General features: G+C 38.5%; 1 protein-coding gene across 1 annotated transcript in view; it reads right to left on the minus strand.

Moving 5' to 3' along the window:
* The window catches only part of PKHD1 (PKHD1 ciliary IPT domain containing fibrocystin/polyductin), a 467099-nt gene that overhangs the window by 238034 nt on the left and 206808 nt on the right, over positions 1–22257 (minus strand). The window contains exons 46-48 of the mRNA XM_008958657.5: positions 17259–17394; positions 14619–14865; positions 2652–2829 (exon numbers count right to left, since the gene is read on the minus strand). Coding sequence (XP_008956905.4) covers positions 2652–2829; positions 14619–14865; positions 17259–17394 — 561 coding nt within the window. The remainder of the gene's footprint in view (positions 1–2651; positions 2830–14618; positions 14866–17258; positions 17395–22257) is intronic.

A 22257-nucleotide genomic window follows, 5' to 3' on the forward strand; every position in this document is an offset into this window, starting at 1 on the left:
AATCTCCACTGGCTTATAGAGTTTCTCCTGAGAAGTCTGCTGTTAGTCTGATGGGCTTCCCTTTGTAGGTGACCTGGCCTTTATCTCTGGCTGCCTTTAACAGTTTTTCCTTCATTTTGACCTTGGACAATCTGATAATTATATGTTGGTCTTCTCATGGAGTTGGGGTTGGTCTTCTCATGGAGTATCTTAATGGTGTTCTCTGTATTTCCTGAATTTGCATGTTGGCCTGTCTTACTAGGTTGGGGAAGTTCTCCTGAATAATATCCTGAAGTGTGTTTTCCAGCTTTTTTCCATTCTCCCTGTCTCCTTCTGGTACTCCAAGCAATCATAGGTTCAGTCTTTTTATGAAATCCCATATTTCTTGGAGACCTTGTTCATTCCTTTACATTCTTTTTTCTTGTCTGCATGTCTTATTTCAGTGAGGTGGTCTTCAAACTCTGATATCCTTTCTTTTACTTGGTCAATTCGGCTGTTGATACTTGTGTGTGCTTCACAAAATTCTCGTGCTGTGTTTTTTGGCTCCATCAGGTCGTTTATATTCCTCTCTAAACTGGATATTCTAGTTAGCAATTCCTCTAACTTTTTATCAAGGTTCTTAGCCTCTTTGCATTAGGTTAGAGCATGCTCCTTTCACTCATTATAGTTTTTTATTACCCATCTTCTGAAGCCTACGTCTCTCAATTCATCCATTTGATCCTCCATCCAGTTCTGTGCCCTTGATGGAGAAACGTTGTGATCATTTGGAGGAGAAGAGGCACTCTGGCCTTTTTGGTTTTCAGCATTTTCTCGTTGATTCTTTTTCATCCTTTTGAGTTTGTCTAGTTTTGGTCTTTGACGCTGTTGACCCTTGGATAGGATTTTTGTGGGGGCCTTTTTGTTGTTTTTGTTGTTGTTGATGCTGTTGTTGTCGCTTTCTGCTTGTTTGTTTTTCTTTCAGGTCCCTCTTCTGTTGGGCTGCTGTAGTTTACTGGGGGTTCACTTCAGGCCCTATTCATCTGATTTGCTCCCATGCCTGGAGATGTCACTCAAGGAGGCTGGAGTGCAGCAAAGATGGGTGTCTGTTCCTTCTGGGACCTCTGACCTCGAGGGGCACCAACCTGATGCCAGTAGGATCGCTCCTGTATAGGGTGTCTGACAACCTCTGTTGGAGGGTCTCACCCAGTTTGGTGGCATGAGGAGCAGGACCCGTTCAACAAAGCACTTTGTCCCTTGGTGGAGAGGGTGTGTTTCACTGGGGGGAAACCCACTCGTCTGGGCTGCCGGGATTCCTCAGAACTATCAGGAGGACAGGCCAAGTCTGCTGGTCCACGGAGACTGCAGCTACCCCCTCCCCCCGGGGCTCAGACCCAGGGAGATATGAATTCTGTCCCTGAGCCTCTGGCTGGAGTTATTGGAGATCCTGCGGGGAAGCCCTGCCCACTGAGGAAGGATGGGTCAGAGTTAGGCCCAAAGAGGCACTCTGGCTGCAGACAGCCACAGCTGGTATGTTGGGCTGTGGGGACAAGTCTTGGGACAAAGCCATCCAGCCTCCCTGGCTCCAACAGGGAAAAAACGCAGCCTAGAGCTATAGAAATGGGTGCTGCCTTTCCCCCATCCACAGAGCTTAGCGTGTTAGGCAGTTGCAAGTCCCAGTGCTGGCTGCTGCCTCTCCTGAGATCCAAACTGGGAGCTCAAATGGCTTAGACAGCAGGCAGCTGCAGCCAGTGCTGGTCGCCCCTCCCTCCAGGAGTTTGGTAGGCTTAAGCAGATTCCAGCTGAGAGGCTGTAAGAATCTGCTTAGGGCGCTAGGCCCCGGTGGTGGTGTGGGTTCGCGAGTGGGATCTTCCGACCCATGGGTTGCACAATTCCGTGGAAAAAGCAGTTTCCCCGGCTGGGTAGCGGCTCACTCACCGCCTCTCTTGGCTGTGGGGAACGGAGTTCCTTTTCCCCGTGTGGCTCTCAGGTGGGCCACCGCACCACACTGCTCTTCCTTCTCTCTGTGGGTCACGCCAGCCTTCTAGTCAATTTTGATAAGAGAACCTGGATACCTTGGTTGCCGATGAAGGCTTCACATGCTTATTATGTTTTTGTTTTGTTTTTTCCATGGTAGCCTCCGAACGTCTCTGTTTCTAGTAAGCCATCTTGCCACATGGCCATTTCTATCTTCACTGCTGTTATTTGTCTCCCTTAACCCAATCCAGCCTGGGGACTCATACAGACTTCTATTGGCAAGTTAATCTTTGACCACAAGGTGGCAGTATGCAATGTATAAATGCTTTGGTAAGGCATTTTCTCTGGCTACAAACACTTCTCTCTAGGGTAAATTGGCTATTAACCAATAAGTTTTAAAGAAATGCAATGCTATAAGATGTGTAGAGGTTGTTTCTCATTGTATTAATAAATTTAAATTTTCAGGCGGAACCATTCTGCATTCACAATAACACATAAATAGATTCTAAAATTTTCAAGTTTAAAAAGCAACCAAATCTCATATTTAGCTTATATTCATCTGGCCAAAATACTATTGAAGTTTTCTTTATCTGCATCAGAATATGCCAAGACTTTCAATAACGAGATAACCTGCTCCTCTTTCAACCCATTATCTCAAACAAAGAAAGATAAGAACAAATGAGAATGCAGCATACCAACTAATGGATTCCTTGGGTTACCTGCAGAGATCTGTTGATCCAAAGGTTCTCAGATTGCAATGAGTAGGTCTCTTGGTCCAAGAGCAGAGCCATCCAGCCATGAGGGTTAGACAATGTATCACATACATAATTGACAGTGGTTGTTTTATTTCTGCTGTCAGTCATGGTTAAATCATAAGAAACTTCAGGAGTATTCGCTCTAGGGTGATTTTAAAAGGAAAAAAAATGGGTTGCAAGATTATTTGCTCATTCTGAATCCAATACATTCCTCTTTCATCAATTGCAATCATCTTTCCATTCTCTCCACATATGTCTTAGGCCCTCTTTAGTTGTATGTCTAGGGAGGTTTTAGCAGTCACTGTGTGAGTGAAAACAACCCAGTGGGAAGTTGCCATTGGATCATTTGCAAATTACAATGTCCTAGTGAACTGGAGGTGGTGACTCTCACGTTTTTTGTTTTGTTTGTTTTTTGTTTTTTTTCCTTGAGACAGAGTTTCGCTCTTGTTGCCCATGCTGGAGTGCAATGCGCAGTCTCGGCTCACTGCAACCTCCACCACTAATGAATGTCACATTAATGATTTTGTATGAACCAAGACTATATACTACGATTTTAACAAAGAAATGTCTATGGCCAGAATTTTGCCTTGGACCAGATTTATCAACAGCAAAAAACATTATTATTGGTAATTGGATATTCACATGAGGAACAATTGACAGGGGCCTGGGACCTGACACGCCTAGGTGCTGAGACTCTCAGAAGTCCTGCTCAAAATGCCCAGCAGGAGTGGCTTCAGCATCCTTCTCTAGAATGATGAGGTAACCTGCTCCTCTCCTGCAGCCTTGTGTAATGCCTAGTACTCACTGCTATTACAGTACCTATGTGTTCTTGGCTTTGCGTTTTTAAAAACATAGATTATAAGATCCGTAAGTTAGAGGTGTTTTCCCCTTTCTTATTGGTATCCTCTGACCTGGCACAGGGCCCAGCACACAATGGCACCCAAATCATGTTTGTTATATGAATGAACAATGCATAGATGAGATCTTCCAAAAGCAGCCAGTGACATTTTCTAATGTATATAAAGTTCTATATATAGAACGTATAAAAACGTTCAGAAGAACTGCATTTTACCAAATGAGGAGACTGAGGCAGGGTAGAGCAAAAGCAATATGTGAGTATCACAAAGTAGAACTAGAAATTTGTGAATCAAGTTACCCAACTTATTCTATACAGCCATCCCAGAAAATGATTTTTAAGACTTCATTAAAGCATAAGTAGATTTAGCCAATGATTAGACCCCTAAAAGAGAGTCAAAGTGGACCTAAAGAAATAAAGCAAAATCCAAAAAAAAAAAAATCAATACAGATTATGACTGTTCTTCCTCCTTTGGTTTAGTTTTCATGAGAATCTTTAACTGTGGCATTTTGCCGCAGGCAGATAATTAAATTCTCAAAGTAAGGGAAATGAGTCAAAAGAGGACATTGGGTTTTCACAGTGAGATGGGGCATGAGTATATCTAAAGCCAATTTATAAGCCCGTGGAATAATTCAAAAAGGAACTTTTTTAAGTGTTGCACACTTGGGCACTGGAACAAATGGGTAACAACTGAAATCTAGATTGGCACTCAGTAGGTGTGTAAACCTGGGCAAATTTCAGCACCTATTTAACCTTTAGATTCATTTCTTTTTAAAATGGAGGCAACAATAGAATAGATCTCATATAGGTACTATGAAACATAAAGATAATCTACATAAAGCACTCACCAAGGCCAATAACATCTACTTAGGTCTCATTTAAGAACCTCAAATATGCCAGATTTACCATTCTGCACTACTTATTTGAATGCCTAGAGGTTTATTCAGGATATTCGGTCATTTAAAAACGTACCAAAAACCCTTCCATGGTACAGATCATTGACCCTGGCAATGTAGCACTTGACACATATTTCTTGCAAGATTAAATGTATTTGTTTCATCCATGAACTAATGAAATGAAAGGGATGAAAAATGCCCAGGGCATTTGGGAATGAAAGAACTATTCTTTTTTCAGATTTCCCTATGCAGCATTAACTGAACCTTTAGAAATCTTGTGAGGAGGGGAAAATGTCTTCCTTTCTTTGGGTTTTAGATACTTAGGTTTGTTGTCCACCCTTCCCCACCCACCCCTTCAGGATTTAAATTGGAACTAATGGACAATTCTCAACCTATATTCTTAGAATCAGAATGAACACAAAGATCATCTGTTCTAATTTCCAATCCAGTGCAGGAATTCCCACCATATTTCATCCCTCCCCTTCTTTCAGTTATGGGGTGTTTACATCTTCAAATAGAAAACATTCCATATATGGAATTTAGTTTTAAATTGTAATCTTTAGAAAAGCTTTAGAATGTTAAATTTCCCTTCTTAGAATTTCTAGCCATTTGCGCTCAGTCATCATGGCTCTCTCTTCCCCTGATGGAAACCATGAGTCCCATAATCCCAGGATATTGTCCAGGAACAATTTGGCCCAACTATATTTAGCAAATAAAAATAAGCTTTGGGGACATAAGTGTAAAACAAATATGATAAGAAGAGGTAAGTTCGAACTAAGAAATGTCAAAATTGGCTACAGTAGGTACTGTGGTCAGTAAATAAAACACACTAGAAATATCTAAATTTCCTCAAGTACAGGGAATGATTATAAGTGTTTCAGGTTCCAAAAGTATATCCTTCCAGTTTTTACTGAGACATATGGGCTTGGATTTATTTAAATCACAAGACCTAAATCCAAGAGAGACTAATTGATAAATCAGAATTTTTAGTTAATGATTGACCATAAGAAATAAAAGTGCCTTTCATATAGTGGGAGTTTAACAAATATTTTCTGACTGAATAAACAAGTGTTATACGCATCAGAACACTCCAGCTGGTTATGCAGTAACATTTCTCCCCAACTTGGAAGTCTACCTAGAAAAATCGCATGAGGGTCAAGAGATTTCCTGCAAACTTATTTTCAAAAGAAATCAGCAGTTGGGGGATCCTAAGTTATTAGAGCTTGATACAATCAACCCCATATCAGTAGGATATTTGCCAAGAGGACAAACATAGTCAGTGGTCAGAAAACCTCTCCTAGGCACACACAAGCAATGTGCACTAATAATGGTCTCTGGTCTAGGAAAATGCTATGATTTCCTTGAAAACTCATATTTCTGCAATCCTAGTCAAGTGCTGTCAATTAAACCACTTTTTAAAAATAGTTTTAACTACAAACCAAAAGAAGATCTCTGTTCAAAAGCATCCATCTGTTCACATTTAATTCCTCCTGCCTCACCTATCTTCTCATGCATACCACGTTGATCATTAAAAAAAATTACCTCGACCGGGAGCGGTGGCTCATGCCTGTAATCCCAGCACCTTGGGACGCCAAGGCGGGTGGATCATGAGATCAGGAGACTGAGACCATCCTGGCTAACACAGTGAAACCCCGTCTGTACTAAAAATACAAAAAATTAGCTGGGCGTGGCAGCATGCGCCTGTAGTCCCAGCTACTCGGGAGGCTGAGGCAGGAAAATGGCGTGAACCTGGGAGGCGGAGCCTGTAGTGAGCAGAAATCGCGCCACTGCACTCCAGCCTGGGCAACAGAGCGAGACTCCGTCTCAAAAAAAAAAAAAAAAAAAAAAAAAAAAAAAATTACCTCAATATGTGATAGTATAATCAACTGGGTAGATATTTCCAGAAATATTTTTTAATTCCAGCAATGTGGTCCCAAGAATTCCCCTGGTCACCTTGACTGGACTTAATTACTCGTCAAATTTCAATTAACACCACATTTACAGACCAATTTTTAGGATGTTATTTCCCCTGACTCAGTTTCTGTAGATTACAATTTCAATTATTGAAGGAAGCATTTTTCAGATAATCTCCCCAGTTTCTGAAGGCCCATACAAATGTGGTCCCTCTTCAAATAGTGTCAAACTGCTAAATGCTAGCAATAATTTGGTTCTATTTGTCTTTGGAAACATTGCACCTTCCTTTTGAGGTTCTTCTCCTTCTAGTCAGAATCCAATAATCTGATGCAAACTCCTTGGCCAACCAGAGACATACCATAGCACACTGTGATCCTAAATTACTTTCTTATTTCTCCTTCATGCACTGCTCATTCTCTCAGAGCCTTGAGTCTATCAAGCTCCCCTCACCCATCTCAACCAAGGTTTATTAGGGATGCAATTTCATAGGCACTCATGTGCAGTACCAGCTTTCTGTAGTGCAATACAGGTAGAGAAGGAGGTTATCATATATACTACACTTTTATCACAGCTGGTAGGAGAGAGGGTCATATGGTAAGCATTCAGATATGCTTTCCACTCTGAAAAGCAACTCAAAAAGCAAAAGACCCATCTCCCATCAGGCAAGATGGCTTGTACTGACCATCACCAGAGCCAAAAATTCAGTCAGGTCATCTCCTGTCCTCCTAGGCCAAATGCCAGAATTGATCATGGAGGGGTCTTCTGAAAAGCACCAAAAGAACATCAAGAGTCAAAAAAACACCATGAAGAGAACTTACCAACAATAATTACTACAATTTTCACTTGCCCTAAATAGCCACCAATTTCCCCATGCCCTAAATAGCCACCAATCTCCCACTCTTTACTGTTAATGAAGCAAAGGAGCACAAAAGTATTTCTAATTTGGAGGAGCCAAGGGAGTCTGCATGGGCCATTAGCAGCAGAGAGCTTCATTACTAGGGGAAGAAGTCTCTCCCTGGACTTCTCATGGCTTTATGTGCAAGAAATCAGGAGGCAACCAGTCCATTTTAAATGTTAACCCTTACCTCTGCATCAGCAACAGCTCCTCCTGTCTGTGATCAAAAAGATAAAAGGGCTATAAGCCTTACATGTTGTTTTTCTTTTCTGTGGGCTGCCTTAATGTTTGTTCTTTTTTAATTTATTTCATTTTTTATTTTATTATTATTATTATTATTTGAGATGGAGTTTCACTCTTGTTGCCCAGGCTGGAGCGCAGTGGCATGATCTCGGCTCACTGCAACCTCTGCCTCTCGGGTTCAAGCAATTCTCCTGCCTCAGACTCCTGAGTAGCTGGGATTACAGGCACCCACCACCACACCCAGCTAATTTTTTATATTTTTAGTACAGATGGGGTTTCACCATGTTGGCCAGGCTGGTCTCGAACTCCTGACCTCAGGTGATCCACCCGCCTCAGCCTCCCAAAGTGCTGAGATTACAGGCATGAGCCACCATGCCTGGCCCAAACCTGTTTTTAATTCAGGGAAATGTTCCATTAGAAATATAACACTATCACTTGGTAAAACTTCCTGGTCAAAGTACCAATTTACCATACTAGTTACTTAAAGAGTTATGTAACTTAGTGCCCATTTACTGTGAAGAACTGTTGAATCCCACAAAGGATTTGTTAGGCAATCAATAATACCAATGAGAGCAGATATTAACTCCCTGGTTTTTGTTTATCATTAGCTTACTTTTCCTGAGGGTCCATATCTGTGTATTAAAGACAAGCATTGCACTGAGCTCTAAATGCTCTTGATTTGGAACAGTTGTGAAATAAATCCTCTGTAATTATCCATCTCCTAAGCCAGACACACCACAATACCTAACCTCAAATGGTGTTGCAAACATCTTCTGAGTATTTGTGCTTGTTGATGTCACTCTCATCTTTTACTGCACAAAGTGGAAGAAAAATCAAAACTGTGAGCACAGCCAACAAATTTCTGTGACATGGTTTTGCATGAGCATCCTTTAAAAATACACCATGCTCATAACAATCCTTGTCACAGCACCGCTATTCTATCTGCTAACCTGCCACCATTCAGTAATATTTCATTATCATTGTATCATTAAGTTTTTCCATCCACAGCCTTATGGATTCAGAAACACTTAAATATTTCTCCTCTAAGGAAGTATCTACAGTTTTTGCAACATAGTTATCTGCTGTTATATTAGGACAATACTTTTTACCCATTCTATCTTAATATATGAAGAAAAGCAATAGATGTCCATTATCCTACTTTAGGTGACCATATACCATTGCATCTCTACTTTTGATCTGCTGAGTCCAATTGGAATGGCTATTTGAGAACATGAGAACACTGTCATTGAAGCTATGCAACCAGAAGGTAGACAGGTGGACAACTGCTTGTCAGGGATATTGAAAAATATTTTATCCAGCAGGTAGGAAGTTAGACTAAGAAGCTTGTCCTCCCATATATATATGCATACCAGAGCTGTGATGGGGATGACTGACACTGGCTGGCAGAAGCCCATCATTGACCCTTCTTCCCAACTTCATGTTCAGTGCTTTTAGGTTGGAAGCTTAAAATAAGGCATGTGAGAGTATTTTCACCATAGAATTAGGCAAATGAAATAAACCAGAGCTTTTTATTCTGGAGAGCTAGTTGTTAAACATTTACCAGCATACCACTGCAACCCTTTATTATTCATAAAACTTAATAACCATGTAATATTGTTGATGATATTCCTCAGTTTGGGGTCCATTGTGAATTTTAGATATTTTTCTACTTTAATTCTGTAACCTTTGCTGCCAAGAAAAGATAATACATCTTTGAATTTTCTTGTCTCACAGGGTTGTTTTTTAAGGACTGAAAAGATACCATTAGTGATGCCATGCCTATTTATCCCTAGGAAGGAAAGTCAAGCGATTATTAGAGGAAAAGCTAGGCCAAAATTTCCATTTGAACTCTTCTTTATTTTTGCATTCACAGAGGCAGGGAGTGACTCGTACTTTGAACACTGACACCTTAAGAGTGGTTACATAGGTAAAAACTGAACGCAAGCACTACAGGAGAGGATATTAAGCAAGATCTAAGAATCAAGGTGATCAACAAGAACATTAACCTTTTATTTTCCAGGAGAGGTGGGAAGGAAGAAACAGAAGGTACTGGGGCACGATGAATCAAAGTCTACGCCCTGAATGACCTCAGGTTCTACAACCACCTGGGAGGTTTTGCTGGGTCAGTACAACATCATATGATTATTACAAATTATTCCCTATTTTTCAGGAATTGGATTAAGTTACATTACCTAATTCCCTTGCCAGGCATTTGTTTCTCAGAAACAAAAAATTCTGCAGTAACCTATTCAATTAGTATTATGCCTATGCATTGTTTTGTAAATCACAAATATAAAATAGATATTCTTTAAAGAGTACCTACTACATGTCAAGCAATGACCCTGAGGGATAAATACCATTATACCCATTTTAGTGATGAAAGAACTGAAACAAAAAGAGGTAAAGTAACTTATGCAAAGAAATATACCTAGGAAGTAGAGGGGATATGACTTGTACCCACAAAGGACTGTTAATTACTCCTCTATTCTTCAGTCTGAAAAATAATTTCAAACAAGTACTGTATATATGTCTTGACTATTTTATGTACATCCTGTAAAAACTCAGAAGGATTGGTCAGCCAACCTACAAAATCTTGCAAGCTCTTCTAATCTCTCTCACATTCAATACAGTCAAAAATTCGAAGACAGAATCAAGGTCTGATCTGTTGATATCTCAATGAGTCTATGACAAGTGAAGAAGTTATACATTGCTGTAAACAACAATGACAAAAATTTTCGAGAAAATAATTATAAGGGTTGAGCTTACATCCTCTCTATCACAGTTTTATGTATCTATTCCACCAGGACAAGAAAACAATTACAAATAAAGGCAAACTGATGATTGAATGGGGGTAGAGTGGGGTTGGATAGAGAAGGAATCAGCAATTAGAATAAATCCTCCAGTCAAATGATTGCCCCAGGAAAGTAAAAGCCCAGAGAAGATTATGAAAGAAGATTCTTAAATACTAGATATTCCTAGGAATTTTAGAAGACTGGAGATAGCATTTTACTCCTGGGTCTTCTGAAGAAAAGCCGAATGCTGTGGACTCCTCATGAACATGTCCTAGGAGAGAAATAGACAATAAGGACACTAAAAGAAGACTTGGGGGCAGTCCACTATTTTTTATTTATATTTTTTTACTCAACACCAATTTTGTTGAGTTGCTATGTGTTAAACAGAGTTTGGGGCATCATAATACAAAGAAAATCCCTATTTGCCCTCCTTGCCATGAGGAGAGATGGACAATTTAGAAAGCTATGCAGGTGCTATAAGTACTGATTAGAGCAAGTATAAAGAGCTAGCACACAACAGAGATATCAAAACCTGCGCAGCATGCTCAGGGAAGCCTAGCAGAGAAAACGACCTCTATGCTGAGTTCATGGAAGCTGAACATTATGAATTGAAGACCACAAATAAGTTGAATGTGGCTAAGGGACAGAATGCAGGAAAGGTAGAGCAGAGTGCCGAGAGATAATGCTGGAACCCAAAGCAGACAGCAGGACACGGAAGCTCCATGACACATTAGGAATGTCAGACTTTCCTTGGAAAGCACTGAGAATTATTTAAAAGTTTCATGCAAGGGAATGGATGGCAACATCAGATCTGCATTTAGAAAGTTCAGAGATTGAAACACCGAAAAATGGCAAGCTAAGCAGCTGTTGTGGTTCTACAGATGAAAAGTAATAGTAGCCCAGACTGGAGAAGGATTTGGGGAAGAAGAGAAGTAGAAAGACTCAAAAGGGATCTCTTAAGGAGGAAAATTGAGCTGATAGGTGATTAGTGTGGGAAATAAGGTACAAAGATGAGTCAAGGATGACTCCATGTTTCAGGTTTAGACCAGCATTTGCCTCAGTGGGATTCTGAGCACCCAGAGAGAAACAGGTCTACAGAAAAAAATCATAAATCCCATTTTGGCAAGTTGAGTTTTAGAGTAGCCACACTAAAAAGCTCAAAATAAACAAGTTAAATTAATTTCAGTAATATATTTAGCCCAATCTATCCAAAATATTATTTCAACATGATCAATATAAACAAATTATTGAGATATTTTACATTCTTTTTTTCATATTAAGTCTTATCTATATGGTGGGTAATTCACTCTTATGGCACATCACAATTTGGACTAGGGAGATCTAAAAAGAGCACACAAAATCCTACTGATAATATTGTACTTGTTTCGTGTAATTATTTATATACAGAAAAAAAAATGTTTACCTAAAGTTTGGGATAGATAAATCCAAGAACTATGTGGGACATTTTATAATTATGGGACCCTGGAGAAAAACTGTCACTGGCATGTATTTCTGATATGAGGTCCTGACTTACATTGGCAGAACTAACACTACCCCTGTCTCACCAGGAACACTGAGGTTCATAGGGGGAAGCTGGTAGAAACAGAAGCTGGGAAAGGAATGCTATCCAGAATACCTGCGGCTTCTACAGAAAGCATGTTTTTAGAGCTGATGAGAGAGAAAACAATATAAGCAGCACTCACGCAGATCAAGCATGCTGTCACTTTAACAAAACATAAACTAGACTCTGCCTTGTAGAGTGGCAGTTTTTTCTTCACCCAAATATTAAATAGTGTGGCCAACTTCAAATATTTAAATACTTCCGTCATCCCAACTGTTGGCTTTGAGTCATAGGAACCAATAAAGTAGGAAGTGCCACAAAGGTAAGCACCGTCAGATTTAAGGCAGTGAGGGACAGGAACAGAAGGTTGCCAATGTCAAACAAATAACTTATAGTGAAAACGGACCAGAGAGGGGGCCTACCAAGGAAGAACTCACACTCCAAGAGCTTGGTTCTTAGCAGAACAGGAAGAGGATGTCTTGTTTATGCAGCTATGTAAAGCCTCACTCCCTGCCCTCTCTGGACCTCTTACTGAGGGAGGGAGTTAAGGGTTGAAAGTGAAGACAGCAGGGTGCTTATGCCATATTAGATCTCCATCAACATGCAACCCCAAAAGATCATGACTGTGAGAGCTTTGTAAATCAACTCTTAGGGTGCTTGCCCCAGGGCAAATAGCACAACAAATTAATCCTTTCTCCATGAAATGCAGCAAAGTTTGCATCTATGCTGAATTCAAATTGCTCATTAGCTCTGACATGTTCCTAATGAGGTTATAATGCTTTGGGACAAAGATCAAGCCACTGAGCACAAATAGCTAGGGATAGAATCACAGAAAGATAAAATTAGAAGGACCTTAAAGGAGTGCCTCTCAGACTTTCATACCAATCACCTGGGCATTGTAATTCAGGACATCTGGGGCCCAGTCTGAGATTCTGCATTTCTAAAAAAAAATCCCTGGTGCTGCTGCTGCTGGTCCATGGACAACACTTTGAGCAGCAAAACCTTAGAGATCATCTAATTCAGTTGCCTCTCCTAGAGGTGAGCACATCAGGGCCAAGAGATTTATAACTGGAAGCATGCTGAGACTTCCAGGTGACTAATTAGGGTCAGTTGAGTATTTGTCCATAGACCTGTGAGTCAACCTGAAAATTTTAAATAGAATCTAAGGAGTAGAGTGACCAATCAGCCTAGATGACTGAGGAAGTTTCCAGAACATGGAATTTGCCTTTTTAAAACAAGAAAAAATCTAGGAAAACCAGGATAAGTTTTTCATCCTGCTAGACCCTTTTGAATCTACTTAGAACACAGTATCAGTATTACATTTTTCTTGACCTTGTCAGTCCCAAAGTGGTGGGATCATGACCTGCTGCCAAGGCAAGCACCTTAATATTCTGTCCCAAAGATCTCAAAAAGCAAATGCTCAAACAAGTTTCAGGCACTACAGAGTCTTCTAACATCACATTGACAAGCGCCTCTCCAAGAGACAGCCTACCAGTAGATCTCAAAGTAAAGCATGATAAAGGACTATCAAGAACACGCAGAAATAAATATTATAGAAGCATATAATGTTCCTTTTAAGTACACAAATCTATTTTCCTCATTTGATAAAATGCATGTAAGAAATAAATCACTAATTTTTATAACTCTCAAAACACTCATTTAAAACATCCTTGGTAAAAACACTAAAATAATAAAAATCAGGCTGCATCCCTGAGAATGAAGAAAAAGTCATGCTCTGTACAATCAAAATGATTAGAAATAAAAATATATCCCTACATATTATTATTTTACTCACTGGAATTGGGCTCATTAACGTTAGGTAGAATAATGAATGCCTAGAAAGCAAAAATGAAAAATTTCCAGACTATTCAGTGCTACCAGTGCATTGCTAAGGCTTCTAAAACAGAATGCCAAAGTACTGATTCCATATGCATCCAAAATACAGAGTTAGTGCAATCCTAACCACAATGATTCTCACTCCCTGGAGTTTACTTGTTCAAGTAAGAGGCCAGTGAGGTCTGACTGAATTACCTGACTTAATATTCATGGAGTTAGGACACTTAAGACAAAGGAAGAAAATAAGTGTGGCTAAATATATACAATGCATTTGGAATAAGTAAAAGACAGAACCCTAGACCTTCAGCAATCATTACCTGGAAATTAAAGAGGGCAGGAGCAATCCTATTATGCATTATAAACAGCCCCGCTGCTGACTTAATGGTAGTTTGAGTAGCATAACCAAGGAGTCCTTGCTCCAATATTAATAGGAAATGTATTGTAGGAATCCAATAGTTCATGAAATTAACAAGGAAAATGAACTGGAGTGAAGCAACCTTGCAAGTAATAGGAGGCATCAGCAATTGCTTCCCCGGAGCATATTGAACACTTAAAAAGAGCTTGGGAAGAGTACATAGATATAAATAAGAATGGACATTATTAGAATTTTTTAATAATACTTTTAATTTAAATATATTTCAAACTCTCTGTTGGTTGTAAGTCTTTCTAAGAAGAAGTTATTAGCCCAAAATGTCAATGAGAGGTCACAAGCTATGAGATCTGGTCCAAAGATATTGCAAGTTAGCTGCCATTTGAGTCAGCTTAAAACTACCATACACTCACAATTCAGCAGCTGTCAAAATTATTCCCATTTCACTTCTTTAGAGCTAAATACTTCAAATAATCTAGAAAACAATTTCCCTTCTATAAGCCTCAACAGCCAGAATAACAGATGCATGCCCATCGGCAAGCTAAAAAGTATAGTTAATTCCACTTACAAACCAATAGACATACGATGAAAAAGAACACCTCCTCCACAGGCACTGCCATGGACAACCCGACCAAAGCTTGAATTGACCAAACAAGAAGCTGAAAGGGTTTCCATAGAAGCAAGAATGTGACTTCTGTTTTTCCCAGACAGAGACCCATCCAAGTCTTCCAAAATTGCTGCATGAGGAAATGGAAATGCCACTAAGTTTGAAGAGTTTGTAAACTTCAACTGGCTGGTCTTCACAGTAAATCCACCTATAAATTGGAAAACAGAAAGATTATTACACAATGGCACAAGCAACTAAATTCACTGGAGTGATGGTCTTAGGATTTAAATTGCATATTTATCTAGTTTTACAATTCACCTATTCATGCAAGAAAAAAAAGTGTTTTCTGTGGGTGTTTTACAGTGAGTGTTTACTGTCTACCAAGCTCTGGTGTGCTAGAGGTACTAAGAGGTATAACTGCAGCATTGGCCCTACCTTCATGCAGTCTATAGTCCACATTGTAGGGCAGTGATTTTTCTATCATGGTTGATTTTACCTTCCAAGAGACATGGCACTATTTTCAATCATTTTTGGCTGTCACAATTGGGGAGCTGGCAGTGCTACTGGCAGCTAGTAGGTAGAAACCAGAGATGCTGCTAAATATCCTACAATGCACAAGACAATCCCCACAACAAAGAATTATCTCACCCAAAATGCCAATAGTGCCAAGGGTAAGAAACTCTGGTCTAGTGGGAAATAGAAACAGAAAACATTAATTTATTAATTACTAAGCACCAAAGATGCTATGGTTTAGTCTTCCAATCTTTCAGCTTTCATTCCTCTGTGGTGAGTCTAACCCCTCCAATACCTCTTACTATAAAGTTTATTTAAACATTTACTTTCAAAAGCAAACTCAATTAATCACTTGGGCAAATAGTATTAGTAATACACTTTCTAAGTATTAGCTGTAGGGCCACACTTCTTGGCAGTCTTTCCCCAACATCACTGCCATGTGACTCATTGGTACTATCAGTCCAATTGCCTAAAAGGAAAGTATGGCAGTGATCTTCTAATTCACACACCCATGTCATTAAAGGAAGAAAACTAAGTACACATCTCCCAGTACACACACTACCATACCATAATATATTATGTACATTATAAAATATACAAAAAAATAAATAAAATGAAAAAGATACAAATAGAGGCTCTAATGTTTTCATTCTGCAGCCCAATAGAGTACATGCAGTGAATTAATTCATACATGAAAGGCTACACAATTGCACCTCTTGCAACTTCTGTATTTCATTTAATACCACAAACCACCTGCAGCTCTACATTTCAGTCATACTGGACTTCTTTGTGATTTCCCAAGCACAACTTACTTCTTGGATTCTATTTTTTGTGTGTATACTGTTCCTAGAAATTCTTCCTTGCATATACCTTCTTGCAAACTTCTATTCACTTTCCTAAACCCTACTCAAGAATAACCTCTATGAGCTCTTGCCTGACCCCCTTCCTCGGCCCCTTCACTGACTTTGTTGGTTCCTCTGTTACTGCGTTCATCATGCTCTCTTACAATAATGGGCTTGGACATTTATTTTAGTGCCTAGATCAAGAGTTCCTGGAGAACAGAAACTACGTGTTTTTTATATTTGTACCCCCTAGGTCCTTAAGCAGAGCCTGAAATAGATGGTATTTAAGCAAATGAAGAGAGGGGTTAGCCAATACTATTCAGTGAAAAGGGATTAGAGTTCATAGGAGTAGTGTGATTTTTTTTCACTGTCTCATGAATGATATGAAATAGTCAAGATATTAAAGAATTGAGGAATTGCGACTGCAAGCACTTGTTATGAGGCATTCTTATTTCTATTATTATTTCTACAATCCTAAACTCAGATGCCACCCAAATAAAAACAATCTTTCATTCTGCCTACATAGGAAAAAAAAAGTAAAGTGGAGACTTGTTGATTATTCATTTAATTAAAAAAACAAACAATTATCTAAATTGGTGATTCAAACCACAAGAGCATATTTACTTAAATTACTTGGTTTGGCTGTTTACGATGATCAAATCAACTAGATTACTCTCTACCTCCTTCACCTTGGCCCATGAGTCCTCCAAGTTATTTCTTACCACCTCTGAGATGTGGTTAAAAAGTGAGCAAGAACTCCTATGTTTCCCTTTGTGTGTACATCAAGCCCTGGACGGTTGAAAACATTAAGTACCTGAACTTTGGCTCTTTCAGGAAAGGCTGTATGCATGTTAGTTTATACCAGGTATCTACCCATCTAACTCCATTCTTTCATTTAATCAATAAACTGCCTACCAGGCATCTGGCTCTGTGCTAGCTACTAATAATTAAAACTCTGAGCAAGAAATACATGATCTCTGCCTTTATGAAGGTCAGAGTCCAGCAGAGACATAGGACCATAATGATAGAATGTGATAGGCACCATAATAGGAGGAAGACAGGGAGCTGCAGAAGCTGTACTGGGAGAACCTCCAGGATGTCTTTTAGGAGATTTAAGCAACAGTTTCTACTGATGAAATCTTATAACTGAAAGAGATAATGATTCACAAAGTATTTGCCACTATTTATAATACTGACTTGAATATTGGCCTTATTTATCATCTGTTCTGTCTATTCAAATAATTACCTTGTCCTTGGGAACAATCTGAACAGGTTCTAATGGCCACACAGTTGATGAGATCAAAATTAACAAAGGTTGTGTTAGACACCATCAGTTCCCATCTTTTAGGAGTTTTAATCCCAGATGACATACACAGACTTCCCTGTGATTTAAAAGAAAAAAAGATGAAAGCAAAATAAGAAAACTGGACACATGAAATATAATTCATAATGCATGAATAAAAACAAAGATAAAAAAGCGAGCTATTGACTAAGAGAAAATATTTGCCAATCACACATATGACAAAGGACCTATATCCAGAATATAGAAAGAACTCTCAGGTTTCAACAGCAAGAAAACAGACAATGCAATTCAAAAATCAGGAAAAAAAAAACCTTCAAAAGATAACCCAGAAAAGAAAATATACAGATAGCAAATAAGCACAGAAAAAAAAATGTTCAACATCATTATTCACTAGGGAAATGCAAATTAAGAACACACTAAAATATACTATGCACCTATTGAATGGATAAATAAAAATACAGTGACAATAGTAAGTGCTGATGAGGATGAGAAAGAATTAAAACTCTCCTGTTTCTAGTGGGATGCAAAATGAGACAGCCACTGTGGAAAACTTTGGCAGTTTCTTACAAAGTTAAATATGCCCTTATCATATGACCCAGCAATTCAACTCCTAGGTATTTACCTTGGAGAAATGAAAACTTACATTTATATAAAAACCTGACACAAATGTTCATAACAGTTCCATTTATAATCACCAAATCTGGAAACAAGTCAAGTGCACTTCAATAAATGAATGGATTAACAAACTGCATTACATCTATCTAATGGAATACTATTCGTCGATAATAAGGAATGTAATATTGATATGTGCAACAAGTTAGATGAATCCCAATGGCATTCAGGAGTGAAGGAAGCCAGTCTCAAAAGGTTACATACTATATGACTCCATTTATATGACTGTTGAAAAGGCAAAACTATAGTGACAGAGAATATATTAGTGATTGCCAGTGGTTTAAAGCAAGAGGAGGCTGTGGCTACAAAGATGGAGCAAGGAACTGGGGTGGATGCAACTGTTCTGTGTCTTGATTGTCGTGGTGGTTGTTACACAAATGTGTACATGTGTTAAAGTTCATAGAACTGTACATCAAACAGTCAGTTTTGCTGTATATTAATATATTTTAAAAACTTTAACAAAAAGTCTGAAAAGAAAGAAACAATAAGTGTTTTCATGATTTTCCACAAAATCTCTTTGACAAACGCTATCCAATCAAGCTGCTAGTGACTCACTGTTCCATTGTTAAAAACAGTCTTACATTTGAGGATTACCGGAATTTTTTGAATCACTCCCAACATGAAAAATGATGAAACAATAAACAAATAGCAGAAAAGAAACCCAGTGGACACAAAGCTAGTCTAGAAATCAGAAGAAAACAAAAATTATAATTAATGGCCTTGGAGAAATAAGTATATTATATCCATGAAACAAATAGAAGCCTAAAATATTATTTTTAGAAAAAAAAGGAAATAGGAGAGTAGAAAAAAGAAATTCAATATCATAGAAAGTAGAACAAAAAGACAAAGAGATGGAAAATCAGTAAGAACATTAAGATGAGAAAAACATTCCAGGAGGCCCAATATTTAAATAATCATAGCTTTAAGGAAAAGAGGAAAACATAGGGGAAAGAATTATCAAAGAAATAATGGAAGAAAACTGTCCAGAAGGAAAGGATATAATTTTCCAGACTGAAAAGTCCCACTCAGTATCTAGCACAATGTTTAGAAAAAGAGCCACAGCAAAGTGCATCACATTGAAATTGCAAAACACCAGGGACAAGGACAAGTTCCTAAGAGCTTTCAGAGAGAAAAAAAATAAGTTACGTACAAAAATCCTGGAATCTGAGTATTTTTTTTTTTTTGAGACAGAGTCTCACTCTGTTGTACAGTCTGCAGTGCAGTGGCATGATCTCGGCTCACTGCAACCTCTGCTTCCTGGGTTGAAGTGATTCTCCTACTTCAGCCTCCCGAGTAGCTGGGACTAAAGGCGCACGCCACCACATCTAGCTAATTTTTGTACTTTTAGCAGAGACAGGGTTTTGCCATGTTGGCCAGGCAGGTCTCGAACCCCTGACCTCAGGTGATCTGCACACCTCGGCCTCCCAAACTGCTGGGATTACAGGTGTGAGCCACCAAATCTGAGTATCTTAAAACTATTCAGCCTCAAGACCAGAAGGAGCTACAAGATGATGGAATATTGCCTTCAAAATTTCAATGCAAAATGAACTTCAACCTGGTATCCTATAACCAACAATCTACTAATAAAGGGGTCTCCATATATAGCTCAGAACTTTCACTTTCCATCATTTCCTTTTTTTTTTTTTTTTTTTTTTTTTTTCCAGAAAGTTACCTTAGGGTATGTTCAAACAAAATGAGGAATTAAGCCAGAAAAGAAGAAGATGTACGAATCAGAAACAAGAGTTCCAATACTAGACAGACATGAAGGAAATCTCCAGGATAATGTTCAAGGGAGATTCTAAGACAGAGCTTTGAAACCCTTCTTATACATTGCTGGTGTAAGCATAAACTCTGGATTGTTGCTTGGCATTATCCACTAGTTACACGATGATCCAGCAATTTTACAACTTGGCTTATATTCAACAGAAATGCATGCACATGAAGACCAGAAGGCATATAGAATAATGCTTATAGCATTATTATTTGTAAATAACCAAACTTACAAATGATGAAAACAACCAGGTACAATAAGTTACATGCTTTATGATTCCATTTACACAAACTTAAAAAACAGGAGAAATTAATCTATATCGATAGAAGGCTGAATAATGCTTGCCCTTTGGCTAGGGCGTGCGGAGTGGGGTTGAATGGGGGGACAAGGAGAGGCTTTAGAGGAGCTGATAATGTTCATTTATTTATTATTAGTTTTTATTTTTTAGAGACAGGATCTTGCTCTGGCAATGTTCTATTTCTTGTTCTCAGTCGTATACATATACATGGTTGGTTTGCTTTGTAAAAATCCACTGAGCTATTCCCCTGTGATTCGGGCACATTTCTCCATAAATGTTACATTTCCATGAAATATTTACCTTAAAAAGTAGGACAAATACTAGAGAAAGGTAACATAGAAGATGAGAGGGTAAGGAAAGAAGCTAAAGGAGTTTAATGTCCTTGCATTACTTATGTAAAGTTTAACAGTGCGGATGTAATTTAGACTTTGTTAAGACAAGCAGGCACATTAAAAACTTAAGGCCAATAGCTAAAATAATCAGAATGGATAACTTTCAAATGAATAAATATAAAAAGATAATATGCAACACAAGACAAATCAAAATAGAAAAGAAGAAAAAAACAGAAACCAAAAACGGATTGCAAATTGAAAGTGCAAAATAAGATGGTAGAAATAAATGCAAATATATGGGAGACATCATCATGTGGAAGGTAATTGAAACCACTAGAGAAAATGAGATTTCTCCCAGGGAGAGCTAGTATATTGAGAAGAAAAGGGGCCCTACAACAGAATTTAGGGAAACAAAAAGATGAAAGGTCTAAATTGAAGAAGACAAATCCACAAGTGAAAATGGGAAATCACCCCTAGAGAAATAGGAGGAAGAATGAAGCAACTCCATCAGCATCTGTCTGAATACGGTATTTTTTAAAGTAGCATCATCTGCTCAAATTAATTACAATAACAACGAAGACATCCATCCTACAGATACTTCGATAAGTAGGGTGACCGTAATTTAAATTAAAATTAGACTTTTTTTAGTGTGAAAGGGTATGTTAATTAGACAGAATGCTGGGACAATAGGTATAAACAAACTACGCACCCAAACTAGGATATATCGTCATGCTATATAGCACATGTCTTTCTTGTATATTTAAGTCATTCTTACTGAAAATTATTCTATTCATCTCAATACAAAGGTAACATTGGCTGTGAGAGTACCAACACACGTACAGGTATGCTTAAAGGAAAAAAATTCCTTCTGATGATAAAAAGTTCTTCCAGAAAGTAATGTTTATTTTAGGATGCGACTCACAGATAATTGTATGCCACCAATTATATATGAGTGGAAAGTCTAACAATGGACAGGCCAAATTCTTTAAAAGTCTTAATTCCTGGCCAGGCGCAGTGGCTCGCGCCTGTAATCCCAGCACTATGGGAGGCCGAGGCGGGTGGATCACGAGGTCAGGAGATTGAGACCATCCTGGCTAACATGTTGAAACTCCGTCTGTACTAAAAATACAAAAAATTAGCCAGGCATGGTGGCAGGCGCCTGTGGTCCCAGCTACTCAGGAGGCTGAGGCAGGAGAATGGTGTGAACCCGGGAGGCGGAGCTTGCAGTGAGTCGAGATAGCGCCACTGCACTCCAGCCTGGGCGACAGAGCGAGACTCCGTCTCAAAAAAAAAAAAAAAAAAAAAAAAAAAAAAAGTGTTAATTCCTAAAGGAATGGCAGGCAGAAAAGACAGAAGCTAAAATCAGAGTCCCATAACCACAGAGGACAGGAACCCTCTTTTTCTTTTTTTTTTTCTTTTTTTGGAACAACTGACACCTGGCAACATAGTGGTTCCCAAATAAATCTGAAAAATACTGTGCTAAGTAAAGATTAATAGATTTTTTTTTGCTTGTTCACTTTAATGCTAGAATTTCTCATAGCCTTTAGTGTATTTTTTCAATGAATTTTATTCTGTATATTTGAGATTTACAACATATTACAGGGTACACATAGGTTATAGTGAAGCAAATCAACATATCTATCATCTCACAGTTACTTTTCTGTGACAAGAGCAGCCAAAATCCACTTATTTAACAAAATTCCCTGACACAATACAATTTTATTATCTCTAATGCTTATGTTGTACATTACATCTCTGGATTTGTTGGAGATTTTGGGAAATACAGGGTATGGTAAACAGCACAGTATAAATATAATTATAAACAAATAATCTCTTTCCAGACACTATCTAAGGGCTAGCTTTTCATGA

This window comes from Pan paniscus, chromosome 5 (genome assembly GCF_029289425.2).
Source record: "Pan paniscus chromosome 5, NHGRI_mPanPan1-v2.0_pri, whole genome shotgun sequence".
Lineage (NCBI taxonomy): Eukaryota > Metazoa > Chordata > Mammalia > Primates > Hominidae > Pan > Pan paniscus.